Source organism: Platalea leucorodia (genome assembly GCF_965183815.1).
Source record: "Platalea leucorodia genome assembly, chromosome: 4".
Classification (NCBI taxonomy): Eukaryota; Metazoa; Chordata; class Aves; order Pelecaniformes; family Threskiornithidae; genus Platalea; species Platalea leucorodia.
In genome coordinates, this window is record NC_138826.1 from 3,379,437 (window position 1) to 3,406,907 (window position 27,471).

The 27,471-nt window shown below is 38.8% G+C and overlaps 1 protein-coding gene across 4 annotated transcripts in view; it reads right to left on the reverse strand.

Annotated features, from left to right (window-relative positions):
* The window catches only part of DOCK1 (dedicator of cytokinesis 1), a 315,877-nt gene that overhangs the window by 14,986 nt on the left and 273,420 nt on the right, over window positions 1–27,471 (reverse strand). For all 4 annotated transcript variants that reach the window (XM_082310428.1, XM_082310427.1, XM_082310426.1 and 1 more), the window contains 9 exons: window positions 25,599–25,740; window positions 25,321–25,399; window positions 24,951–25,035; window positions 23,225–23,311; window positions 19,479–19,655; window positions 18,401–18,484; window positions 13,098–13,235; window positions 9,412–9,557; window positions 4,887–5,085 (listed from right to left, as the gene is read on the reverse strand). In XM_082310428.1, coding sequence (XP_082166554.1) covers window positions 4,887–5,085; window positions 9,412–9,557; window positions 13,098–13,235; window positions 18,401–18,484; window positions 19,479–19,655; window positions 23,225–23,311; window positions 24,951–25,035; window positions 25,321–25,399; window positions 25,599–25,740 — 1,137 coding nt within the window. The remainder of the gene's footprint in view (window positions 1–4,886; window positions 5,086–9,411; window positions 9,558–13,097; window positions 13,236–18,400; window positions 18,485–19,478; window positions 19,656–23,224; window positions 23,312–24,950; window positions 25,036–25,320; window positions 25,400–25,598; window positions 25,741–27,471) is intronic.

Consider the following 27,471-nt stretch of genomic DNA (forward strand, 5'->3'; position numbering starts at 1 on the left):
ATGATACTTGTAATCTGATGGGCAGCTAATGCTTTTGTTAAGGTGATTCCTTTTACTGAGTTTAATTCTGAGCTCTACTGTTCGTACCCCATCCACTGGCCCCCATATTTCTCATAATCACAGTGAAGAAAGGAATTTTTTTTTCCAGATCACAGATAATGGAGCAGCAACCTCAAATTAAGACGGGAAGAACAGCCAAGGTGCTGCCTTAGGACAAAACAGAAAATGCCAGCAGTGGCTCATGCTTTTTTGAAGAATTCTGTCATTTCACAATGTTTCTTTAAAAAGTATGTTGTGAAGGAGAAGTCTAAAATGAGGTGTGAGTGCTTCCTTTTATTTTCAGAAAACAAACCCTAGAAGGGTTTGCATAAACGGTTGTGTCACTGAGACCCTTCTATGAGAAATGAATGACCATGAAGTATGTAACTTTTTTTGAAAGTTCATCAAGACCTCGGGGTAACCTTTCAGAAATTTGCCTGATACTAAAATTCAAGTCCTAAAGATTCCAAAGGTTTCTTCTTTCAAGATCTTTTAAAGCATATTAGTAGAATGGATAAGCACAGTAATCACTTTCTCGGAGTCATATAATTATACAAAAGCAACTAAGGTAATACACTAACTGATTAGGAAAGCTGCAATGCCAGAATCAAGAGAAAAACCAAGAACTAGAATCAAGTTCCCAAGTTAACCTGGTCTGTAGCTACTTATCTCAAATAAATTTTAACTTCTGTGACTGACAAGCTTGGTCCTTATCTTAAAGCTTCATATAAATCACAGTTCTGCTAGGGAATATGAACTCTTGGGAGACCACTAATCCATAAAGAACCCATTGCTAATTTTTTTTGGTCTAATGAAAGCAGGATCAATAGTGAGTGATGTTAAATGCCATTAAATCAATAAAATGCACAGCCTGTTACTCTGATTTCTTACACAAGCTTTCGAGTGGTCTGTTAACTACCTGGCTTCAATGTTAGGTTTGCTATCAGCTCATGGAATCAAGGAACTAACAATGAGAATTTATGTTAAAGAAGTTTATGTGATGCTTAAAAGAAGATATAAATCTCTAAAAAACTATAAAGACATTACTGATCATCTTCATATACCAAAGTGCTTAATTCATCTTCTGATAAGATCACAGTAGTACAAGATCTCTGTAATTAGGGCTTGGGTTTTAATCAGTCAATAAATTCATTACAAGTACAGTGAAATTTGGAAAACAGTATTTCAGACAAAACGGCCTCTGCTCCTTTTTAAAGAAAATGTAAAAGCTCCATGGAATAATTCTGCAGTTTTATAATCTTCCCATGTTCTTCCACGAAGATTCATTTGATTGGAAAAAAAGAAGTTCCTATATAAGAGTCCGTCGCAGTGATGGAAACACTCATTTCATTAGACAACATCATCTTTGAAAAGAGTAGCAGACGCTCTGCAGAGGTGGGAATGACCGCTGTCTGACATGCCTGCTGCGCCCCTCGCTTGATATTCTCTGTAAATTTGGTATCATCCTTGCAATTACATTGCACAAACCAATTAGTAGCGAATAACGCAGGATCCAGAACAGATTCATACATAAGGTTATTGATGCGTCCTTCCCTCCTGAAAGCAAATCACTGGTAACTACGGACTTGTGGTGGGCAAAGAATAATTTAGAATACGAGTGTTGCGAGGCAACAGATAATTCTGTGTGAGCATATGTGTGTGTGTGGGGTGAATATCTGAAACCGGACTTTTGAACTGTCAAGCACAAGGCTGTTATTTACCAGCTACGACTGGCACGGGCTGGTTGTAAACTGCGATGACGCCTGGATGAAACAGCAGTGACACACACCAAACCCTCCTATTAATGACATGAGACAGAGCCAGCGATTAAGAGGCTGACCACGCGCTGGGCTTCTGCACATAAGATTATTTTGACATATCCCGCTACCCAAATCCATCACGGGTTCTCATTTACTCTGCCTCACCAGTGACAATATTGAGCGCAGTTCTTGCAGGCTGCTATGTATCCTTCAGCATCACCTTAGACCAGACTTCATCGCCCAGTCTGGCTCACGAGAACATGGTGTGAGACGTGACCAAAGTCATACTGACGTCGGCACATCGGGGGTCTGCCGCCTCATTCCTACCCACAGAGCCTCCTCCTCTGCCGCAGAAAGAAGGTCTTCCTTCTTGACCGATCAATGTTGATGGTGAATGACCAACGGTGTTGACAAATCCAAGATGGCTGCTATTCTTTCATTCGTTTTCTTGACGGTACTTATAAATTGCCATCGTACTAAAGAAAAGCATGTCTTCTGCTGTAAAACCCCCAAATATTTTACAAGTCAAAACTAAGAATCCATGAGAAAATTTGCCGAATAACAGAAATCTTGTAACTGAATCAACGATGGTACAAGTGAGTTCTAAAATTCTCTACAGAAGGAATCCAGTAACTCTAATACAAAATCTAGTAACTAATAGTAGTTTATTACTAAAATCTCACTTTAAAAGGTCTTTAAATCTTTATTTTAATTTCCATTTCTAGTCAAATCTGGATTCCAACTTTTTTTGGGGAAAAAAAAAAAAAATCCTTAATTTTTCCCCCCTCCATTTCATCATCTTTTTTTAAGCTAGCAAACTTTCTGCTTCCAAGCTCCTAATGCAAGAGAAATCAAAATGCCTTTTTCTTCATAAAACACAGCAGTAACAGTGCTTTGGGAGCAATTTTAACTTAAAAAGGCAACTTGCACACAGTGAATCCCACAAAAGTAGAACAATGGAAAAGCTGAATTCTTACTCACAAAAGATAACAATTTCCCTTTTATATCATTAATAGGGGACATATGTCTCCAGAGTGCAAAAATTTCAAGACAAGATAAATTTTATCTTTAAAATTCTTGACATCATCTGTACAAAATTTCTGAAGACAGCAATGGGAACTGTGCAACCACTCTTGTAAACTAATCTCAAAAGTGATTCCTCTATTTCACCTACAAGAGAAAATGAACCACACTAACACCAAGCATTAAAAATTGACTTGGTCATTTTGGAGCTCATCAAGTAGTTCGCAGATACTGAAAAGGGAGAGTTTTTCTCTCACCAGTAAACTCCTTTTAATTTTATTGATCTGTGGATTTCAAGAAGACCAAAGTAACTGTAGGTAACTAATTCTGACATTTCATTTCCCTCCCTCTCTATAACCAGTGGAAAATTAGTCATACCAGTCATCCACTGCAAGCTCTTGACTGGGAAGAGTGGAAAACTTGAGTCAAACCATGCTGGGCTTTGCTCATTTTTGTTCCTCAGATGACAAATGAGAATATGCCTTTAAGGGTTATCATGTCCTCCTTTCCAGGCAGCATTTGCATTTTTCCAGTCATAAGCAATCTTCTCCAATGTCCAAGACCTCTCAGAGATGACAGTGACCCTGCAGTGACATCAACCAGCTCTCCAGCATCCTTGGACGCCTCCCATCTGGTCTCATGGGTTTCCGCAAGTCCAACTGGCTGAGCTGCCCTGAAATACAATTTTCTTCTCCTGTGTCTAATGCTTTTCTTCCACAAGCTTTCCTAGTCCGTTTGGGGATCTGGGAGACACGAGTGCAAGCCCTGCCATTGCAATGTTCAGGCTTAGTCAAAATACAACTGTTGCAATGTGCAGAGCTGAATGCATTGCGTCAGAAAGATGAGATGTATGGAAATCTATGCAAAATGTATTTGCTGTCTGAAAACACTCTAATGATGCTCACCTGACTGGCTTTGGCAGGAGGAAATCTCCATTTAAACAAACCAGGGCCGATCCAAAATTTACTGAAGTCAATGGAAAAACTCACTGGCTTCAAAGGAGTTTGGGTGAAAAGCCCGAGATGCACAAAAGGGGTTTTATCTGAGTTTTTGCTGAGCTAATACTGCGCCTAAGGCCACATCAGACAAAACAACTCTGATCTTCCAAGATGTCAGAAGACACATCTGGGAGATTAGCTCATCTCTAGATGGAAAAGAAGGAACAAATCCAGAAAACAGAGGAACTATGGCTGAACAGCTAGGTAATATTCTGCTGCAAATAACGAACAGAAAGACTTAAAGGACCTAGTCATCACAGGTCACAGAGAAATCGTTTCAAAAGTCCAATGTAAGTGACACAGCCACCAACGAAAGACTCTGCTGAGTTAAAAGTTGCCTCTACAAGTACTTGTGCGAATCTTTAAAAGAACATTACCTTTATTCCTGGAGGACAAGTTTTAAACTATTGGCCTCCAAACAGGTGTCCAGGCAGAGATTTGGAGCTTACAGTTAGTTCACGCACTCCCTGCTCCAGCTTAAAATGGCCTTGCTTTCAATTTCAGAGCTAAAACGTCTCAAGTTACCTAAGCCTTTATGACAGTTTCAGTGAATTAAATATATGCCAAGATGAGAGGGCTTAAGAGAGATATGCCCTGTAGTTAATATTCTTACACACAGCCACCACTGGAACTGCTTACGATTTTCTGCTCAAAATAGCCTTTCAAGAATACGTAATTGCCATCCACGAAATGACCTTGTAACATTTCCACCAAAAAGTGTCTCGCAGTAGTCAGCTGAAATATGAGAAAACCCATCATGATCTATTGGGAACCATGAATTCAAAAGGCCGCTAAAATGGTAGCATTTATTTTACTTAGGATATACCTTCTGTTCCTTTTATCAAATAGTCACATATAGCTTTTGGTAAGATTTTCGTATGAGATACACTGTAAATAAAATCTGTATTTTTGATTCATTATCACATATATTAACATCGTAGCGTATTCCCTTAGAGTTATTTTTGGCCTAAAAATGAACTATAATCGTAAAAATCAACATTTTTATTTAAAAAGAGAAAGAACACTGCTCAGAATTAGATAAAGCATTACTTGCTAATAAAGTTACCGTTTCTGAAAGGATCACTGCTTCAGACTGCTGCAGAGAAATATCCGTAGATTTAAATTCTTTATCAAATATCTCTTGATGCTTGCTGTTCCTTTTCTCTTTCTTCTTTTCTTTCTTATCTTTATCTAGGTCATCCTTGTCCAATTTATCTTGAGACCTAGAATGCATCTTTTTTGGCAGGAGGGGCTCCAGCACAAACCTAAAGAAAATTGTTACTTGGATCAATAAAATGCTATTTTCAAAACACTTAATTTTCATTTACATATTTCCGAAAGTCTCATTTGAGTTAACGATGCTTTGCTAATCCAGGAAAACTCATTAGAGAGAAAAGGAGGGGGCAGAAGGTCATAACAATCATAATTGTCTTACAATAAAATTTACTGCAGAGCTGCTGAAGAACCAGTACCGAGTATTTCCCTGCTCTGTGGTAAATTTACTGGTTTACAGCTACACAAACTCCCGAGTTTCCCTGTATGTGGTTTACATAAAAATGAGTTTCTAATTCAGCACTCCCACTGTAAATGCTGCGGCACCACGGCAGGCGTGCCAGCAGACGCCTGAAACTCCGGTGGAAACCAGCACCTTCCGACTGCAGGTACTTGTGCAATGCATTAAAGAAATGTCACCCCTACTCCCCCTGCACCTTGGAGGCAGTCCATACGGCTACCAATGGCTTTAAGGATTTCTTTAAAAAATAGCCAAGTCTCCAAATTCCTCCTAGACTTTTTATTTTTTGGTGGAGAAAGAGGATGTATTTATTCCCCAGCGAAGGAGTAACAACTGAGGAATTGTTTTGCAGAGGTGTAGTGATTTTCTGTTGCACACGCACAACATAAAATGCTTTCTAATCCTTATAACTCATCAAAACTACAGTACCTTTTCACAGAAAAGCAAACAACATCACCCTTAATGCAAAGGAAACACCTATACATTGCACAAAAGCATGAGGTATAGAGGTTTAACCACAGACACAAGCACCATTCCCGTCTGTGAGAACACCCTGTGTGTGTACGTTTGGTTTTGCACACGTGCATGAGGATATATATCCATATACACCCATACGAGCGTGCACACATATACTCACAGATCCACACCTCTGCTCACCTCCAGCATGCCCTGGTGAGGGGGAGCCAGGGGGGCCGAGCTTGGCTGTTCTGATATTACAGATAAACTCAAGATTGAAAAATCGGTCAGATAATAACAAAGGGCAAGGTTAGTTTCCAAAAAGCAGATTTATTTTCCCACCCGGAATGCTTCAAGTGTGTGAATATAGGCAAGGCTGATACGCTACTACCATCAGCTCTGCAATTTTTACAGTCCATGACTATTTTTTTTCTGGCTACAAAGGAAAACATATTTAGGGGTTCAATCTTTTAAAGGAAAACTTCATTTTTTAAAGAGTTTTTATTTTGTAGGAAAAGCACTATTCTAAGTAATACTGGAACTCTTTTTAGCTAATTTTCACTCAGTAATTAAAAGGAACCTCTCTTATCTCACCTTTTTTAATTACTAGTTTAAATAAAAGGTAGAAATATTTTGCTCTTAACAAGCTAAAACATTCTTAGCTAGACAAAGTATGATATAATTTATTTTATATTATAAACTAAACAAACTACTAAAATCACACCCCAGTCAAAATTACACTGACAGATTTTAACGGGATGTCTCAAATCACCACATTACAAAACCGAAACCAAACCAACAATCCCCAAACAAAGAAACCAGCTTGCTTTTTAACGTTGGAAAAGTATTTCCTGTGCCACGGTGATGCATGCATGCACAGGCCACAATCTTTGCTGTGAAATACTGGAGGATTCATATTTCAGACAATTTGCAGTGAAGTTATCCTAATCATCTCCATTAGCAGCAATATCCAGCAGCAATATCCAATTTGTTGTTGTTGTTGTTTGAAGCACTAAAGGCCCTTCAGTTTTCAGCCTAAGTTAGCTCGTTTGATGGAAAGATGCTCAGACCAGTACCGGCGGCAACGGCCCCTGAGCCATCACCCTCGTAACCAAAGCCAAAATCACACGGTTTGGGAGACAAAACTGCAACCTTTTTTCATCCCATTTACAGATAGGGGAAAGGGAGGGCAATGACTTGCCTGGAGCCACAAAGCTCATCAGTGACAAAGCCCAGACCAGAAGACAGCTCTCCCAACACCGTGTCTTTTAGCCACCTAAATGGCATATTTCAGCTGTTTCTGCCAGGCTCCGCTGGGCTGGAGGGCAGTGACAGCCGCCTCGCAGGCTGACTGAAGTTTACAAGAGGAACTGCCATTCTTCAGACAATGATTAATTGTTTCCCTTCCAGCCATTACTATTATTAGTACTATTAATTATTTGTACGCGATGCATCGGTGATAAAATGGGCTAGCACGCCATGCTCCTACTTCAAGTACATTAGGACTTTCAACAGACGGCAAATCACATAGGCACGCTGGGACTTCCCCGCTTCCAACCACTGCCTGTAAGTGCTCAGATTTGTACTTCTAAGTCCCATTTTAAGCAGTGAATAAACCCAAGGTCCTTTTTTAAAGTCAGAGTTTTATTTATACATAGAGTTGGGAGTTGTAAAGCATATACTGTGTCAGCATCTGCTTTGAGTTTTTACTGTTTAAAAGCTCCAAAGCAGGAGAAGCTGGAGATGGTATAAAATACACATTGGGTGATCGGGGCAAGACAGTCTGTCGGCTCTGTTTTAATAGTTTTTCTTAGCTTCGCCTCTAATCTCAGAATTAACATGTGAAGAGGGGGGAAATGGAAAGCAGGAGAGGACAACTGACCATAAACCCAATCACCTACGGTAGGTACATGGGTGAACTTCTTCCAAGTTAGTAGTGACAAACCACCCACATGATTTTTACAGTCATTTGAATTTTTGAGGTCTTTCATTATGTTATTTACATCTGATGATTTTTCTCCTCCTGCTCCACCGATCAAGCAAATGAGGATTTTTTTCAGGTCTTCTCAGTGATGATAGTTGTTCATTGTATTTCGCTCTCATGTATTACAGCTGTATCGCCCCAGGCTCGCAGCAGGAGCTAAGCTGCACCATGATCTTTGTGAGTTTTTTTAATCTACATACTGAGTAGACTCATGAGATCCTCCAAAACTGCTAAGTGACACCTACTACAACAAAGCTGGGATGGAGAGGTGAAATTTAAGAAAATAGCCTCCAATGAGATAGAAAAATACATATAATGATTTTGAAGGGAAAAAGAGAAAGAGGTAGAGGCAGGCAGGGAGGAATCAATATTTTTCTTCTGAGATAAAGTGGCCCACTGATCTGGGATGGTAGTTAACCCCAAGTCCCAGCAAGACAACTTTTGTGGATGAGTTAGTCAAAATGCATTACCGTCTCCGCTGGCCTACATTTACATCGACGTGACTCACCGTGTACACGTATAGAGGGTAACATAATGAGAGCTGAATCGCGCTCTGTTTGCAGTTCTTCCCAATGGGTAAATAAACTGTTTGTAATCAAGGTAAGTATCATGTTGGTCCTTAGGTGCTGTATTTAATTTTACTTGATGCTTTTACTCTCTAGTCAGGTAATAACTCCCTCTGAAGGCGCACAAGGGACGCAAACGTTTCTAGCACATCTTTGTAAGTTAGCAGCCCTTCAGGAGGCTTTAAAAAACTGCCGCCTTGGTCAAATATTGAGTTTCTGGATTACGGGAATGCCTGGGGGGAGGAAGAGGGAAAAGGGACTTCTGAGGCTGCATGGAAACCCCAGAGAGAAAACAGATTACTTTGTTCTTTTGAGGGATGCGACTGTGAGACAGGGCTCACCAACAGAATTCCCAGTTCTCATGTGAAATATCTTGATAAGTCTTGAAGTACAATCTTGCCATAAGCAGCATTTCCTCTGGCAGCAAACGTGAGAAGAAATGATTGAGCAGTTGGCTAATCCCTCCCCTCTCCCAAGCTCCACCTGTTTACAGCAACAGGGCCGGCTGAACACACGCCTCATCACCGACTTCGCAAAAGATCACTTCTGAACTATTACACTTGCAGTACAAGGGGATAATTAATCTCCTGTTTGTTTGGGGAGTTTTGTTTGAATGCTTAGGGCGTTTTGTTTAACTTTGTTTTAAAGAGGACCAAGAAGAGCATTACATATTTATGTTGGTTAAAAAAAAGGATGAGGAATATATCTTGAGATAAATGTCTGTATAGCTTGGGCTTTTTAGCCAATATTAGGCTGTCACTTAAAAGTGCCATCCCACCCCACACTAGCTACTCACACCACTGTGTCACATTAATGTTTGTGGGGTATTACGATGAACCAAATCTGGAATAAAATACACCAGGAAAAGACCCAACCAAAAAACCCCACAGTTCCTTATGAGATCAAACGAACGTCATGCTGCCACGCAGGAGGAGTCAGTAGGATGGGAAGGAATAACATCGTGATAGCACTGAGACCTGAAGTGGGGTGGTGACAATCCTCAAAACCCAGAGATGTGCACCCCAAATCACGCTTTACAGAGATAAGCCCTGAATGACTACTTCCTACGCACCCATCTGAGCCAGGCCGAGAAGGTGTGCTGTCGGAGGAGATGGAAGACACCGATGCAACGGAGAGGGGTCTTGAAGACGACGGCATTGTGAAGGATCTCACCATAGAGCGTGGCCGACTGCCTCGTCTATCATCCAGACTTGAAAGCTGCAATAAAGAAATATAAGATCTTACTTCTTAAATCACAATACAGCTGACATGTGGTTACCAAAAGTAATGTGGAAAGGTTTGATGTTTTTTCTTCTATGTAGAGTTTTATATTATTTAATTATACGTTGTGTTTAACAACAAAGAAATTCTGAAGAAAATCCATTTAAAGGACTAGGAAGAAATATTTAGGTCCTCATTGGCACATGTATAATTTTAAATATATTCCAATAATTCATTTGTTTCAATGGTATTTACATGCGTTTTTACATCTGGGCTTTAAAAAAGGAGCTTTCTACGAATAGCTTCTTTTTTTTAATCCTTCTCTGCAATTGAAGTGACTGCCCTGTCAGTATATTTAAATGAAACGGAGTTTTTTTTTTAAAAAAAAAAGGAAAAAAAAGAAAAAAACCCACTAAGAAGAACTTTATGTCAAGACAGCCAATTTGCAGAGTGACATCTAGGTTAAGAAGAAAATACATGAAAGATTTTTTTTTTGTTTCAGACAATTTCAGAGTTCTGAATATTTATACAAGCTTTGTCAGTCATTAATAACTGATATATGCATAAAATAATTGAACTCTTCCAGTCAACAAATACGAATCTCATGCTGTTTAATTACAGGTATATTTTCCACCCTGTCGACTACTGGTAAATTGGCCTTGTACAAGGAAGACAGAAGCGATAAAACTCCATCAATTCTGACAATTCTTACTGGTGGGTAGAGTGAAATTAGAAAGATAACACCACCTGCGTATGACTTCCCAGTCATCTCCCTGATGATGTAAATGTACATTATTGAAGTGACTGACATGCAAGTATCATTAATGTCAATTATCCCTGTTCTCCTTGGGAATAAATTACTAGTTGAACTTTTCTCTTCCTAAATATATTAGCAAGATGGGATTTGAAGGACTACAAACGGAACACCACTTAGAAGGACACCATAAAGGCTGGCACGTTCCCCGTAAGATCTCAGTGTTCCCATTAAAAAAAAAATGTCATCACTATAGACAAAAATGAAAGTTAATCTCTGAAGGAAGGCCTGTCATAAAATACAACAGAATACTTCACTGGCACATAGAATTCCACTGAGGTTTTGGGCACTCAGAGAACAACGTCGCTTGGCACGGTTTTGCTGCCTTGCCTGCTGCAGCATCTTTCTTGCCGCCTCCTTAGTCCAGGATGCTCTGCATCTCACTGAGCAGAAAGCCGAAGCTCTCTCCCTCACCACATCCCGCATCATCCACTCTTCAGAATAAATCTCTGTGGGATGTTCCAGAGGTAATTTGGAACCAAATTCAAACCCTCTTTATATTGATGTGATTGGCATAATATCTATAAACTCAGTGGCATGCAGCCATGAGTGACCACAATCAGCACTGGATGAAGAGGGTGCTGGTTTAAGGCTGTTCAGGTGTATCTTGGTTGCTTCATTCTTTTTAGAATCAGTTTAGTGACTGCTGCATATTTAGGGGCAGGAGTAAGACTGGAGAACTTGTAATTGTTATCAATTTCTTTTTTTCTATTTCTCAATCTTTTATTTCTTAATTTATTAAGGACTAGATTGTGATGGAGCTCCCATCTGATATTCTTGCCTTGGTGGGTTTAAGGACAGGAAGGCATGAAGGGCGTGAAGAGGGCACTATTTTCTCTGTGATCTCCTCTCTGTGCAATTGTGCTTTAGACACTGAGTTTTCAGCTACAAGGTGAAAACCACAACTACAGATGCTTTTAGCCTCGTGGCTGCAGAGATGACCTTCAAAATCTGAGCCCATGAAGTAATATCTGCCTCAATACACATGTGAATTGATGCAGCACCTCCAAAAATGATGACCCAACCCCAACTGGGGCAACCATGCAATGTGGCGTTTTCATAAGGAAGCCACCACTCACTTGCAGGGAAGCACCTTCCATTTGATACCGTGTCCTTTGCTTGCTGGGACCTGCTAACGGGCTTTCTTATTAAAAGGCAGTTAATGGGATTACAGTGTGAGCTCCTTATCTGCTTCCAGAGTGCCAGGGAAAGCCAGGGACAGAGACGAGATGGCAGTCAAAAGTGCAGGCTGGCAAGCTGGCTTTCCTGCGCCACGGCCCAGTAATTAATGGTCTGCTGGTGATTTCCTTTGGTTTTAGACGGCTTTTGCTGACAGAAGGTGGATCTGTGCAATCTTAAAAATAAATCACTGCTTTTCGAGATCATTTGGTTTTAATACCAGTCCGCTTTGTGGGAAATGGCTTCTGGTATAGGATATTCTTGAATCCAATTTGAAGAAAATGCATATCGTCCTAAATGATACCACACTGTTTGCTTTTTGGAGGTAAAATTTTCTCTAAAAATTGGGTAAGTGCTATAGCTTGAAGCCCAGTTATGTATCCTGAACCAAAACGGACAAGGCAACTCAACGGGGAGTAAATCTGACGATTCCAAGTTCAGCTAAAGCCCTTTGCAGCACAGCTCGCCATCGCGGGGCCGGCGGGAGGGAGCCGGCTGCGCGCCAGGTCATCTTGGCAGCGTCTGCACGATCTGCTGGCTACCTCTGCGTTAGAGGACATGCGGGTCTTTTCTGGTAAATAGATGTGCTTTATTTTCTGGAGCAGCGAGAAGTTATGTACTGCGTATGCAAATTTCACATATTACCATCATTTCACAAATAAACCTAAAAATTTTAGCCCATTTACAACACCCTGTCAAGAGTACCAGTAGACAGAGATAAAGCTCACCCCGGCAGCCTTCAATATATTATTAGGACATCAGCTCCACATAGTCAGTCCTACAGCAACTCTAAGCACTTGCATCTTGCGTTTTTAAATAATTTTAAAAACTGATCATATAATAGCACCCAATCCACGGGGCTTTTGACTGAATTATCAATTATATTCTGAATTACGAAGCACTATGCTGGCTCTTGGCCTTCCTCCCTGATGGGTAGTACTCAAATTAAAAGCAGAACAAAACCCCACTGGAAACGCCACCAAATTCTTGGCTGTGCCTTAAAGATGAAGAAGCAACTGAAAATAGCTTGTTGGAATGAGAAAAGCATGAACTCCAGCACTACTAAATCTCATGAAGTAGCAGCTATCTTTTTATTGCCTGCCTACATTTAGGGTGGTGCCGGAGCATGTAAGACTGCACACCACTGTAGAGCAGCACAGCCCTCACATCTCAAAAGGGTTGACGTCTATGGAAAGGTGACATTCAGCTCTAGAAAAATCATGCTACAGTGGCAATTTTTTTTTGTTTAAACCCAGTTCCTTAAAAATGGAATATTGAAGAATTATCTTGACTTTCAAGGAAAATATTCAGGCAATTTAGAAATTGTTCCCATACTAGAAAATGAAAGTATCAAGGCTTTCGGAACATCTCGTATAGCATCTGCTCAGTATTTAATAATTTGATGACCACTGAGAACAACCAGGCAATGCTGCATCAACACTGCTTTTTTAATCAGTGGGAATTATAATACAGAAATACACAGTTGCCTGTAATTTAAAGAAATTCCACATATTTAGGAAACATAAGGTTAGCAGGTAACTTACGACAGCGCGGACCCCATACTGTTTTTCCACTTTGTCTTTCAGCTGCCTGAAGCAAGCCTCCATCCGCTCGTGGAACGGCCGCAGCGCCTCCGTCACCTTCTCCCCGTGAATCCGGATGCCCTCTGCCAGGAACGGGATCTGGAAAGCAGAGTTACGCTGCTTCGGTCTGCCCAGCCCTTCCTAAGCGAAGGGTTAGGGCAAGATTCCCACAAATGTTGCAAGAGGAGTGAAAGATCTCATGGAATAATAATAATAATAATAACAACAACAATCATCATCATTCATTGTATATGAAGCACAACACAGTAAAAAAGGATCTAAAAATCTCTTATACGTGTTTTCCTTTTTTCTCTGTTAACCGAAGTCCTTTAAAATTAATACAGCCATAGTTCTGTCCAGTAATCATATACTGAATTTATCAGATAGCACAAATATTCCTGTGATGTTATATTCACAGGCCCCCATACAAGCTGTACTTTAAAATGGCAAACTGATGAATGATGGTTATCAATATCAAGTCCTTTCCCAGTTTCATGAGAATAAAACCTCAAAGAAGAAAATACTTGTATGTTTTCTTTAATAAATGCTATTTCTAAAACGGCAAATGAGCTACATCCTTGGACACGTATATATTGCAGAGCAATATTTATTAGTAAATGTACAGTTTTATATACTATACATTTCTCCTCAGAAAAATTATTTTATTTTCTTTGGGAACAAAAGAGAAGAGAAAAAAATTAAATTAATTCTCTTTTGTAACTGAAAATAATCATTTATCTTCAAGGCTTCTGTCACAAAATATCCATGCCAACACAGGATTATATAATTAGTTCATAGTGTGGAGGTGTAGCTGACCTTTTAAAATGTTTTAAGAGAGACATTTTCATTCCCACAGCTATCCAGACATACCGTTAGATTTTTCTACCTCCAGCTTAGGAAAAATATTTCCTCTTCCAGGTCCATTTCAGCCCACACAGTGCTCTGATTCTAACTTAGATATTCTCTGCAGCAATCAACCTAAGAGGCTTCTTCTTAATAATTCATAATTAAATCATAATACTGATTAAAAACAGATTTTTCTAATAAGACTGAGCAGCAATCAGAAGGAGTAGCTTTATTAGTAAGGAGAATAATAAATACACAGATGAATTACAGATGAACAAACTCAAGAAATCTTATCAAGATGATTCTCTGTGATTTGGCACTATTTAAATGAATACAGTTTCTTCTCCTAAAAGACTACAAACAGAAGTAAGAATAATGACAAAATTTTTTACTGTAGCCACTTCTATTTATAGCCATATGGATTTGCACTCTTCAAAAATTAAACATTAAAATCAGAAAATTTCCCTGCTCTGAATAATTAAATGAATTTCCAAATTTTCATAATTGTCAGGCCACCCTGTGACCCTCCTATCTTGCAGGGATAAGTGGTCATTTGGCTCATTTATTTAAAAGAACCTGCTGACTTTTAAAATGGATTCTTTTGAAAAAGTCAAATTACCAGGATGAAGTACACGTGGGGCCTGAAGCTTCAGCTCTGAGATAATTTTTACAAGCAGAAAATACACTAATGAGCCTGTCCTAGGGATGAGCCATCTCCAATTTAGAAAATCAAGCAATATGAAGTAAATGACATTTCTTGTAGGGAAATGTCCCAGTCAGGAAAAAAAATGGAGGTGCTTCCTACTGTGCGCCAAATTGAAGGTGCTAAGGAGGGTTTCGCTGTTGGTATACACCAGGTGTATACAACCCGCCGTGGAGAGCTTCTGGCACTTGGAGAAGCAAAATAATCAGAGGGCTGATGGCCAGGTCTGCTGGAGTGAGTGTGGGCTGGGCTGGGAGAACGTGAGCACCCAAAGGCTGGCGGCCTCCTGGACGGGAACTGTTGAGTGAGGGATCAGGCAACAGGCAAGAGGAGGCACCAGCTACAAGGGAATGAAAGAGGACCAGAAACCACAGAAGAAGAAAAGGCTTGTTATTCCTTAACAGAAGCTGAATTTAATAAGCTTCCCGTGGCTTTGCTACAGAACTTCTGTGAGATTTCTAAGTCAGGATATCTGGTCTCCCTGTCCGAGACGACTTAATCCTTTAAACATTTATCAAGTACAGAAAGAAAGAATCTTCAGACTATTTTACCATTTCTGCTTCACCTTCTTCTACGAACTTCAAAATTCTTCCTGCATCTCCTTTCCAGACACTGACACAGAGAAATCTGGTGACGAGTGACACTGAATTTTAAACCTACATGAATCTTCGTCAGATGCAGAGACAGAGGCAGAATTTTGCCACGTTCACAATACTGCCAATTCACTTGGCTTTGCAGCAATGGGTGGGTTTGCTTATGGCTGGGTTTCAAAAGACCTTACGGGGTGCCCTCACCTTTGGAGAGGTGAATGGAAAAGTAAAGGTGACGTAAGGAGCTGAACTAGAAACAAAAGAGCTGAATGAGAAAGGAAACCAGCTCAAGATAGCACTTATTCCATAACTCTAATCTTTGTTGATTTTAAAATTCTATAGTTCCTCTGCAACTTAAAATTATTCCCTGATTTTTTTTCTTCTTTTTTAAAGATCTTGATCTGCTTGGTTGAAAAGAATGAAAAAACCACATACATTTGAATTATTAAGATAAAATCTTAAATCTTACAGGAAAACCTTTCATAATAATGGTATCATAAAATATGATTGTAAAAACTTACTTAGTATGCTAGAATTCTTTCAGCTATGTAGAAGTAGCACAAGATTTTTATGTGACATACTAGTTTTGGTATGCTGTAAATACATTAGCTAAACACAGAGTGACTAATGTCATCAATCATTCATTTCATTACCATCGTTTCAATCAATCATTTCCTTATCTTCATGTTGAAATAAAAGATCAGCTTGAAGTGATGTAGTTGCATGGAAACATTTTTTTCTAAGTTGAAAAAGCACTAAGATGGACACAAATGGACATTGCTTTACTAATGATATTTATCTGAAAAAATAGTAGACAGAAAAAAAACTTACAACATTCACAGGAATTATAAAAGGATAATATCCTGAAGAGCATGAATTCCATAGCACGATGGAGAAAAAGGTAAGGTAAGGGGATAGAAAAAAATTAAATTTAACTAGTCAGCTGATAATATGATTGTCAGGCTGCTATTTCATATATCCAGATTGATTTATACAGCATAAAGAAAATCTCCGTGTGATTACAAAAATCCAAGCCCCACATTATTGAAAAATGAAAACTCATTTTTGCTTTCAATCACTGTCAAGGCTGTGATGAATTCAGACCACTGTCTCACTTCGGAAAGTTTCCATAACAACTCCCTCTCCTGACACCAGCCGATACTTGGCAGTCAGCTCCCCATCCCGCTCCCATCTACTTATGCTGCCAGTGTTCTGAAAACTGAAATTATTTGAGAGGAGGTTTAAGTCTTAGGATACACTAACTGTATACCAAATGTCTAAGGTAATTCAAAAGCACTGATAGAATAGAATCATAGAGTCGTTAGGTTGGAAAAGACCTTTAAGTCCATCAAGTCCAAGGTTAACCCAGCACTGCCAAGGCCACCACTAAACCATGTCCCTAAGCACCACATCTCCCCGGCTTTTAAATCCCTCCAGGGATGGGGACCCAACCCCTGCCCTGGGCAGCCTGGGCCAGGGCCTGACAGCCCTTTCGGTGAAGAAGTTTTTCCTTGTATCCAACCTAAACCTCCCCTGGCGCAGCTTGAGGCCGTTCCCTCTCGTCCTAATGCTTGTTACTTGGGAGAAGAGACCGACATGCAATGGCCGACCTTCTAGTGAAAAGAATTTTCATATATAAAAATAGTTCTTGATCCCTCTTCTCTATTTTTCTGGTTCCTATTGTTTCAGAACTACAACATTAGTCTTTAAAACCACTGAATAATTAAAATACAATGTGATTAGCTGCCATACATATTTTCAAATAGTAATATTATTTTAATATACAAATGTCACCAAAGCGAATCTTTGCTGAGGAAAAGTGTGTTTGTAATTCATTTGAAGTACCGCTATCAGAGGCAAAGACAGAGAGCTGACATGAAGTTAGTCTTCTGGGATCAAATTATTTTCCTCTATAAAAACTTAAAGCTCCTAAAATCTAATCTTCTGTAAAAGCTCACAAGAAAATAAATAAATAAATACATGATTTTTTTGCAGACCAAAAGAGTTGTTATTCAGTGATAGTTTTATGGTCTTCAGAGGACTTTTTTTAGAATTCTGTATCTTTGGTTCCACCACCTCTAAGATTGAAACCTATAGAAATGTAAATTATTTCCTTTATTATGAAGACCAAATTGAATATAAAAAGACAATGATGCACTTTCTTCTTCTAGGGGAAAAACACTTCCAATCATATTGGTATTTTTTATAGTTATTATAAAATTATCTTGAGACCACTGGAAAATGTCCAGTATACGACTATGAAACAAAACTGGAATTGTTTCTTGTTAGCCCTGAAAAATATCCTTTGGGACATGCAAACACCGTTCTTCACGCAAGAGGGGGTTCCTGCTTTGTCTCAGGCGCTGGGCGGGAAACCTGGGTTCCATTCCCACTTCAGGAAATATTACCCGTGTGATCTTACATTTAAATGATTTCTGCTCTAATATGTCATCATAAAAATACCAGGTAATTTCACATGTTTTATGAATCAATAATGTTTTTGTACCATGTTACGTTATACAGCAAATGAAGCAAAGGTTTCACAATGATGAACTTACTAAATATTTTGCATGCGAGTTAATTTTTGCAACTCTGCCATTTAATATTCTGTGCTAAAAGGTACTGTAAGTATACATAGGAAGTTTAATAAATGGAAAATATGTTGTTCGAAGAAAGAAGTGAGTATGTGAAGAAATGCTGTCCCTGTCCATGCAAGAAGGAGGAGGGTTTCAGGGTTAAGCATTTCATCTTACCGTCTGAGAAGAATTTCTGAAATCAGCCTTAGAAAATTAAAATGTGAAACTAAACTGCCAATAATACTAACCAATATTATTAAAAATATTTTCTCATTTGATACAGATGAGATATTTTCACTGTATTATGGTTACCAAAAAAAAACCCAGAAAAAAAAGAGGTTGATCATGTTTGGTCCTTGTGGGTTTATCAAATGACAAATGATGTCAGATTTGAAAAGATGAACTTTAGCTCCAGTTCCAAGACAGTCTTAAATGCCAAAGAAGTGTACACGGGGTGAATTGTTTAATGACTGAATTTTCTCAAAAGTGACACTAAACTGCCTTTGTACTGCAGTTGGCCCCAACCAGCCCTGACTTAAAATTTTTTACCTGCCATGCGATCAGATCCTTCAGTTTTTCAATCTTGTCATGATCTTCTGGATGCTCATGCATATATTTTTCAGTAAAAAACGCCTAGTCAAGAGAGATAAATGAGCAGTTATTTCAGAAAATGAATCAACATCTAGCACGGAAGAATTCCCTATAGCAAAGATCAATGAATCAACCCCAAAGTTCTGCAAAACAGCAGTAATAGCTACAAATACAAAGTGAAAATCCAGGAAAGAGATACGGAATTTTACGATGTCTTAAGATTAAGACATCAATCTTTCCTGAGCAGTAAAGTGGGCAGGTGAGCATATGGTGATCAAGACCAAATCTCATGGGCAACCCTGCAGCGGACTTCTGCTTGGCACATCTCTGACACGTCTTCCTAGCAGTTCCCAGGGCATAAGAAATTTTGGTAGATGAAATGGGTAAGAGTTACAGAAGGACATAAACAGATAGCTACAGTGACATGTCAGTCAGCATACACCTTCTCCATTTATGTTACAAAACACACATTACTTGCGCATGCTAACTTAATATGCTTAATATTCACAACATAAATAAAATACAATGTTTATAGTTTCCTGATGTTAATATCTAATCCTATATAACTTTAAAAGCTAATGTTGTAAATGTGCAGTTAAGATTATTTAGACTTATTTGCAACTGACTGGTATCTCAGAAGTCTCTACCATTCGATTAATCCTTTAAAAACGCATGCATTTGAAAGCAAAGGAGAGAATTGCAATCGGTTACTTTGGCCTCTGAAGCTCCGATGCCCAAGCGCATCAGAAATGCCATCAGTCTCAGTGTCTAACTCTGGTACTGTCCACCCACATCAGTATTCTTGCTGCTAAACATATCAACCCTTACTTCAAATGCAGAAAGGCAAGAACGTATCCATAAATATCAGAAAGACATTAAAAAAGGCAAGTTTTAAGCACCGTTCTACACAGCACGTGAGGGGACGCTCTCATAGTGTTCACATACAAATACAGACATGGACACATGTCCTGCATCATTCCAGGAGAGTCCAGGCTCACGAGGTGAAGCGCTGCAGGACAGATGATTTTGACGTTACCTTCTCATAGTTTGTGAACCCTCCCATGACTGCAGGATCCACAATGCCGTTAAGTAGCATCGAGAGAGGGTTAATGGGTAGATTTGGATCATTTAAATGCTGTTGAACCATATTATTGATCTTATCATTTGTTAGCTGCATGGTTTCTATTGCATTTTCCAGTGGACTAATTTCAACCTAAAATAAAAACAAAAGGAGGCTTTAATCAAGGAGCAGAGTTTTTAACCTGCCACAGAACTAGCTCTCCACCAAACCACCACAATTAGAAACATTTCAGGAATTTCAGAACAATGATATTTTAACCAATAATTAATAGAAAGGATGGTTTCAGGCATTTAAATATTTGGTATCTATATACTGCAGGAACTGATACGATAATCAATATCAGTGGAGAAAGTTAACTGCATTTCCCTGCTGTAGGATGGATTACATCTCAGCACAACAGCACATTTAGAAAGGCTGTGACAGGAATCACGTGAGGTTTTGGGAGGATTATGGAGAACATCAGAGATTACAAGTCGGTGAGTTTTAGCAGTACAAAGAAGATCCAGCTTAATGTAACAGTAAGAAAGAAATGATAACTTAATGTGCATTTTCCGATGGAAAATGTAATCCTAAGCAGCTCAAAAATCAAGAAGATGTTTTTGCAGTGATTATTTTGGTGTATTTCCAAGGAAATGCAGTTTAATATGTTGAAGAGATGACTTCTAAGCTATCTGTTGTGCTTTTTCCCAGGAGGTCACACTTCCTTCATCTGAAAGTCGATAACCGATGGAAGAAATTTTCTTTCTCACATAACCTGGACTTCAATGAAGAGAGCTCCTCAGATGTCTTCACAGGGTGAATTAGCTCTTAGACTGTGTAAAACTTGCTTTATTTTAATTGACTCATCTCCAACCATTAGGTATGACCAGATACTGTGTCTTTCAGAATGACAGTTGCTCATATTGAAAAATACAGTATTAAAATATTTAAAATATTGCTAAAATATGTACATTTAGTGAATGGGCTAAAAATGACTAACTTGCAGCAACCTGGAGTGTAGACAGTCCTCACTGGAAGACGCAGCCTAGTTACATTAAAAAATGATGTGGTAGGAATAGGAAAGGAAGGTTAATTGAGGCCTGCGAGGAAAATGCAAGTGTATATTTGATTACACCCTCATTTACATAAATGCTACATAAACAAAGAAGCACTTCTACCTGGCTATCAGTTGCTTACCATGTTTCTGAGAACCACTTATAATCAAATCTCTTTAGTTGTTACTCTTACACCTGCCATCTGATTACATCATGGATGTTTTAATTAGCATTTTAAGAAGTCTGCCTGGTGAATTATTCTGGAAGGCAGGTAACGAGGCTAATGTTTCTGCTGTGGCGGTGGAGCAGACCAGGCTCAGACGGACAGACGACGACTGCCCTTCAGAGCTGAATGTGCTCCGAGGGAAATTTGGACAGGGAAACTAAGACCATATTCAACATCTGATTCGGCAAGAACTGTTGCAAACATCATATGCTAAATTTAGGATTCTGTTATTTGTATTAATGGGCCTATAACTATGCAATAATTTGTTGATGAACCATTGCTTTTAAAGCTCTTGAATATCTACAGAAATTAGCACTCATTGAGCTGACAGACATCTTTTCTGACTTTTCTGTATCAGCAATCATGGCTTTCTTTCTCATTCTCCTTTCTTTTACTACTCTTACAATCCTCCCCTCCTTGTTTAACAGCAGATGGAGGACTGCAGTTCCCATCCTACTACTATAAACTGAGCTTTGGACCTTACTGAAAGCTATTTATTAAAAATATCTATACTTGTAAATTATGAGCCTTGTTCCAAGTAGCTTGCTAACTCTGGACACTACACAATCTATTCATGGCAAACAGAAATGCTATACTCCTGATACATTTGCAACACTAAAAAAAATAATCATCAAAACAAAATAGAGATTAGTATTTGTACTTTTTAAAACCAAGTGTAATTCAAAATCCAGTTTCTAATTCACTGGCTGGCCTTAGCAAATTGTCCCCCTACAACTACTTGTGTTCAGCTAAAACAAATCAGATACAGAATAATGAATGTGCCCAACAAATTCCTTGCAGATAATGAACAGATTGAAGAGGTTGAGGTAAAAGTACTCAGAAGACATTTAAAAAGCAAATAGATTTAAGGAAATTATGCATGTTCCTATGGGTTACGCAACATAATACACCGCATTTATTAAATTACTCAGTTCTCTCTCAGCACTGATTTGATATGATCTCACCTCTTCCTTTAAAGATATTCTGGTTCCATCAATAAAATATGAAATGTGCAAAGCTACTTTAATTCATCATGTTTAGTAAAACATCAATAGTATCTGTATCCATAATCAAAATTTAGCATTACAGGGATGTAAACCTAGTGATCGTGCTTCCAGCATTTTAGCTGACAGGAATCTTGAAGAAAGTCAATACCAATTTTGTAGTAACTACGCCAGAGCTAGGTCAAAAGTTATCCGTTGCCGTCTTCCCACATATTATTAAGTTCCATTCTGGTATCATTTTTCAGCTATGCAACTAATGTAATCCTTACTTACAAAAAGCTTATAGAAAGCACTCTCCCAGGATTTATGCACATTCCGATGACAAGCACAGCGTTAAAGGTGCGTGTATACAAATTGCCTGCATAAAGCAGCCTGTCAGGCTGTGCTCTTAACTCGTAAGGAAAAGAGACTTTCATCAGATTTGCCAGCCTTTATAAACACTTTTTGCAATCATGAAGATAAATACAATCTTCTCTATCAGGATTATATTGAAAATACAAAATTCATTAAAAATTCAATGTGTTTTATTCAGCTGCCTATTACTGTCAAACATCACATTCATATTCTGTTACTATAGATACCATAGTAATTTTCTGCATTACTTCTGTTCATCTAAATACAACTGTCCAACATAACCTCAATGGAGCAATGAAAAAGGTTTTAATTAATCATATGCAAATTGTTCTTTTCCTTTAAAAATAAGCCTCACAAGAGAGATTTAAAAACTGCAGTAACAATGTTTTTATTGCTACTTAAAAATTACAGCTGCGTAAGAATAATTTAATCTTAAAGGCGTTTAATGGATATGTCTTATCTAAACAGCCTAAATGGTAGAACAGAGAAATGCGTAATTTGGAGTTACTCTGTGAGGTTGCTAGGGTATATTTTAGCTAACTATGGAGAAGAAACAAAAACAACCTTTAATCACAACTGATAAGTAGAGAAGAGATGCAGACACATACAATGCATTTGATTTATGGTCTATTTTGAATAAACGGCAATCAAAATACCCAAATCCTCTTTTCCAAAATTCAGCCTAGTTTCATTTTGATGTGGCAGGGTTCCTCTACACCACCTCCGGTCCCTCTTCATTTTAGGCACACGGCTTACCCCACGGCCTGTAATGGCTCACCTGCTGAAAGCCAGAAATACTTTATAAAAGTACTTCAAGCACTTGATGGGACCTTGCCCTAAAGGCCTGGGAGAGTCAGCCCGCATTGCCTTCTCTCCGGCGTGGAAAAGCATTACTTGAGTCACCCTCAGTCAATAATCAGCATCCTCAGCAAGCAAGTTCCCTTGTCTTAGGATGCCAGATATAGCCGCATTGATTGCTTGTTCACAGAACTGAAGCACAGTCATACAGAAATATAAATGCTCGCTGGCTGTATAAGAGCCCCATTCTTTTATGCAATCTCAGTAAAGCCAAATTGATCTTACCATGAAAACTGATTTGACTTCAAACCACCTCAGAATCCCTGGTAATTTATACGCTGTCACATAGATGGTTCTCTCAATCCACATATTCTGCAAATACAACATAAACATCACGTTATCAGACTGATAGCTTTTATCTTAAGCAAAGCCTTAAAACATTATCATCAGGAAAATGAACCGCAGTACGACAGACATTACGAAGCCGGGGGACATTTCAAATGGAATCTGCTTGGGGAGATGATGGAGCGGCGCCGATTTAAACCTGATACATGATTCAGCTGAGAACAACTCCTCTCTTACCAAAGGAGAACGCTACGTAAAAGATCCACCGGTTTTACTGAACCATCATTTTTCCCATGTAACTTCTAGAGCTTTCAAGGACCATCCTCCACAAAACCACACCACCTTGATACAGGGAAAGCTTCTCCCGCAGGAAGGCAGAGGAGCAGAGGGACCAGTCCCCGGGGAGGCTGTGCCGTCCCCATCCTCGGAGGTTTCAAGACCCGGTGGGGTGAAGCCCCGAGCAGCCGGGTCTGGCCCCAGAGCTGGCCCTGCCTGGGGCAGGGGTTGGACCCAAGGTCCCATCCTGACCTGCAGGTCCTGTCCCGTGATCCTGTGATTTCATCGGAGCTGTGAACTGCAATGGCTTCGTTGTAACATCTCCTCACTGGTTTGAATTTAAGGATATGTGATTTAGCACCTCTTCCTTCACATGTGTGTATTTGGTTCATAACCAATGTCAAAGACATCTCTTGATCTGATTTTGTTAGAACTGGTATATGTTCGTAACTCATTTATTGTGAGGCTTTTTTAAAACAGAATTGTTTATTCCATCCTCCACTACCAGAAGAAGAACTTTCAAAGTGATTTAGATATACCTACATTTTTTTACCTATACTCAAAACATATTGTAAACTGCAGGGCTCTCTAGCATTATGGTTTTAGAAAAAGAGGGTTTCCTACCTCCTCAGCTAAGCCCACGTAGTTTAGCAAATTAGCAATTTTTGATATAACAGCCACCCAGAAAAGCCAAAGACACCAAAGGGGTCTCTGAATGAATATCCAGACTTAGCTGTAGGAAACCAAATACTCAGCATTTATTGGCACACTGATTAGATTAGAGCCTGCTACTACACAGAAAACCAAGTTCTTTGCTCAAGAAACGATGCATTAATTTATTACTTTAATTACCACTACTACTTTACTACTAAGTGTGCCCACTAGAACCCCTGTGAATAAAATGGTGTCTATAAAAAAAAAGCAATCAACTTGATGTAAGCTGTTGTAAACGTTTTGATGAATACAAGCTGTGCTCAAAGGGAGTTTTATTGACCATTAGATGAAATGTATGGTTTACTTAAAAAAAAAAAAAAAAAAAAAAGAAAAAAAAAGAAAGATGTATTTTTAGACGCCTGACTAGAATCTTCATGGCAAGACAAGTTTTGGCAAGAGACATCTCTCTTTTCAGGTGTAGCCATTTGAAACTTCTTTCTCGAAACAGCTGTTTTTTAATAAAATAAATACAGCTTTGTCCGTTTTTTTCTATTGGTATAAAACAGAACACAATGAATTGGTTTAATTGAATTTCTATGAAAAATAATCACATTTAAACCTAGAATTTATTATTCGACAACCAAAACACAATGAATGGTTCAGATTCTCAAAATGAAGGGGAATAAACAAGCAAACACCAAAAGTATTCTATTTTCCCTTTTTTTTTTTTTTTTACCGCAAATTCATTGTCCGGGTTTTTCTCTCCTTTTCGAACAGGGCGCGAATACTCAAATCGCTGGACTTCGTTCACCCTATAGAAACTGAAAAAAAGGGAAAAGCACAATCAAAATCAAATACTCTCTGTTTAGGCATTGCTGCTAAACTTTAGCACCAGAAAAAAAGTTTATGCATAAATATAAAATGCTTATGGGATCACTGGTTTCCAGTGGGCTGGATGGAATCTCTGCTAATACTAAGAATACCCATGAAATGTCCTCACAATCGCTACCCTCCTTGGCTGTGTACAGATTTGTTATACAACAGCAAGAACAAGTTTAAGTGTTATAAAGGCAACTGATAAAATTGCAAAACCAACCCAAACTCACCTCACGATTTGTTCTGACACTGGCCGGTGAAATTTAGATGGTAAATCCAGTTTTGGCTTTACGGTAAAGCACTGAATATCTGAATTGAGGGGTTAAGAACTGAAAAGCGAATTTCAGTCATGCAGAACAGGCAGCTCAACAGGAACGCGAAGAAAGGCCAGAACACACAATTAATGTATTACACCCATAAAGGCAGAAGTGCAACAGTCTCCTGCTCGTGTTGACCATAAATCCTCAATCTGTGCGGCTGCAGGAGCCGCTGTACAACCTAAGGATACACTGGCCGGAGGAGTTTTTAATGTCATCGCCCGGTGGAGACGTCGTTTTCATTTTTTCTGCGTTTGGAAACTGAGTCAATAACCTTGCTTCGAAGTCTTCGCGGCGTTCGTACTCCTTTCCCCGATAAATGAAGACTTTGTTCTGGAAACAAATTGAGAGGTGAAATCTAATACCAGTATCCTCAGTAATGAACTGGGATCTCAGAAGCATTGACTCCAGTGCTGTTAAGTGAGATATTTTACAGTCCTCCCACTATGATATAATCAATAGTTTACAAATATTTTATGCCAATTCAATAAAGCACAAATGGATTTCCTTAGCTCCAACTCAGTACTGAGATCATTAAGCATGCGCTTACCTTTAGGCACATGTATAAACAATGCTAAATTCAATGGGGTCTAAGTACGTGATATCAAGGATCTATAAAATAGGTGCCCACTGAAAATGTATTAAGACAAATTATGTCCTCTACCAAATCCAAGATCTCCCTCTGTAATTTCTCTCATCCATCTTCCACAGGTAATGGCAGAGTGGATGTAAATAAACAGAATTAGGCTTTTTATACACAAACATTTATTAAAAGGCATGGAGGTGAGCAAGCGAGAGTAGCAGAGAAAAGTATAAACAGAAAACGATGCCAATTTTAAGAGGAAGGTCCAAAGATACTGACTCTTTTAGAAAGACTGACACACCCCAGACTTCACATTAGTCTGTTAGATTTTTGCCATTGTACGCTTGTCTGCACACAGCATAACTTTTAAATTAAGTATATTGTATTTCTAAGTATTGGTTTCTTCTTTTAACAACAACGGAAATTAAGATCTATTTTATACAGTCCATTTATGTACTGATCAAGCACATTAAATTCTGAAGAAAAATATAAAAGATGACTTGCATATTTTTAACTGATCAAACATGTTAACGTAAGTTTTGATATGAAAGTAACACTTGCATCTGAATATGCTTAACCTCATTACTCATCCCAAAATAAACATTTGGTGTTATGACTAAGGGTAGAAAACTGGAATAATTTACATTTGCCCAGTTGGGTTTAGTTCTGCAATGGTGCCTTTTGAAATGCATAGATGAAAGAATACTCTCTATTTGGGAAAAAAGAAAGGAAAAAGGGCGGATACCTAAGAAGTGTATATATACCTGTAATTCATCTATATGTACCTGAAATTCACAGGAAAAATTACAACAGAAGAAAAAGCTTGTATTAAGGATTTTCTTAATTGGCTTTTCAGGCACCTAATAGCCAAATTTTCAGAGTTTTTATTGCTCATTTATTACAAACTGACCAATCCACGAGGCTTTTGTAAAGCACGGTAAGTGTTCTCCTGCACTTACAAAAAATCATTCAGTTGTGAAGCGAAAAAGCAGTTCAGTATTAATACAGCAGATTAACACTGTTCTGCAGTGTCTCCCTTTGCGTGCACAGTACAACGCAGGCTTCAACGGGGAAAGTACCTTGTGTTCTCTGCAGTTTTTGTACGCAAATACACGGTTGAGTTACAGGCTGAGACAAACTGCCCCACGGCCACTCCATGCACTCGGTCAACACAGCTCGTCGTGCCCGTTGTGATCCCAGTGCAACCCCTCTCTGGTTAGCAGCTCTGGATCACTGGATATTCCCAACTTTTCTAGAGATAACATGCACTCTGGTGAGAGTGGCTGTATGTGTGGATAAAATTTGACAACGACTCATAGCCACAATCCTTTTTGCAAAGTTACCAGTGACTTTATCGTACATTCATCGTTTTGAAGATTCCTGTTAATGCAAGTCTTCCCTATGGGAATATCATTAAATATTAATTCAATAATTTTCTAGAGAAATGGGTTGGTCAGTCTTAACAGTGACTCCTTCTTACT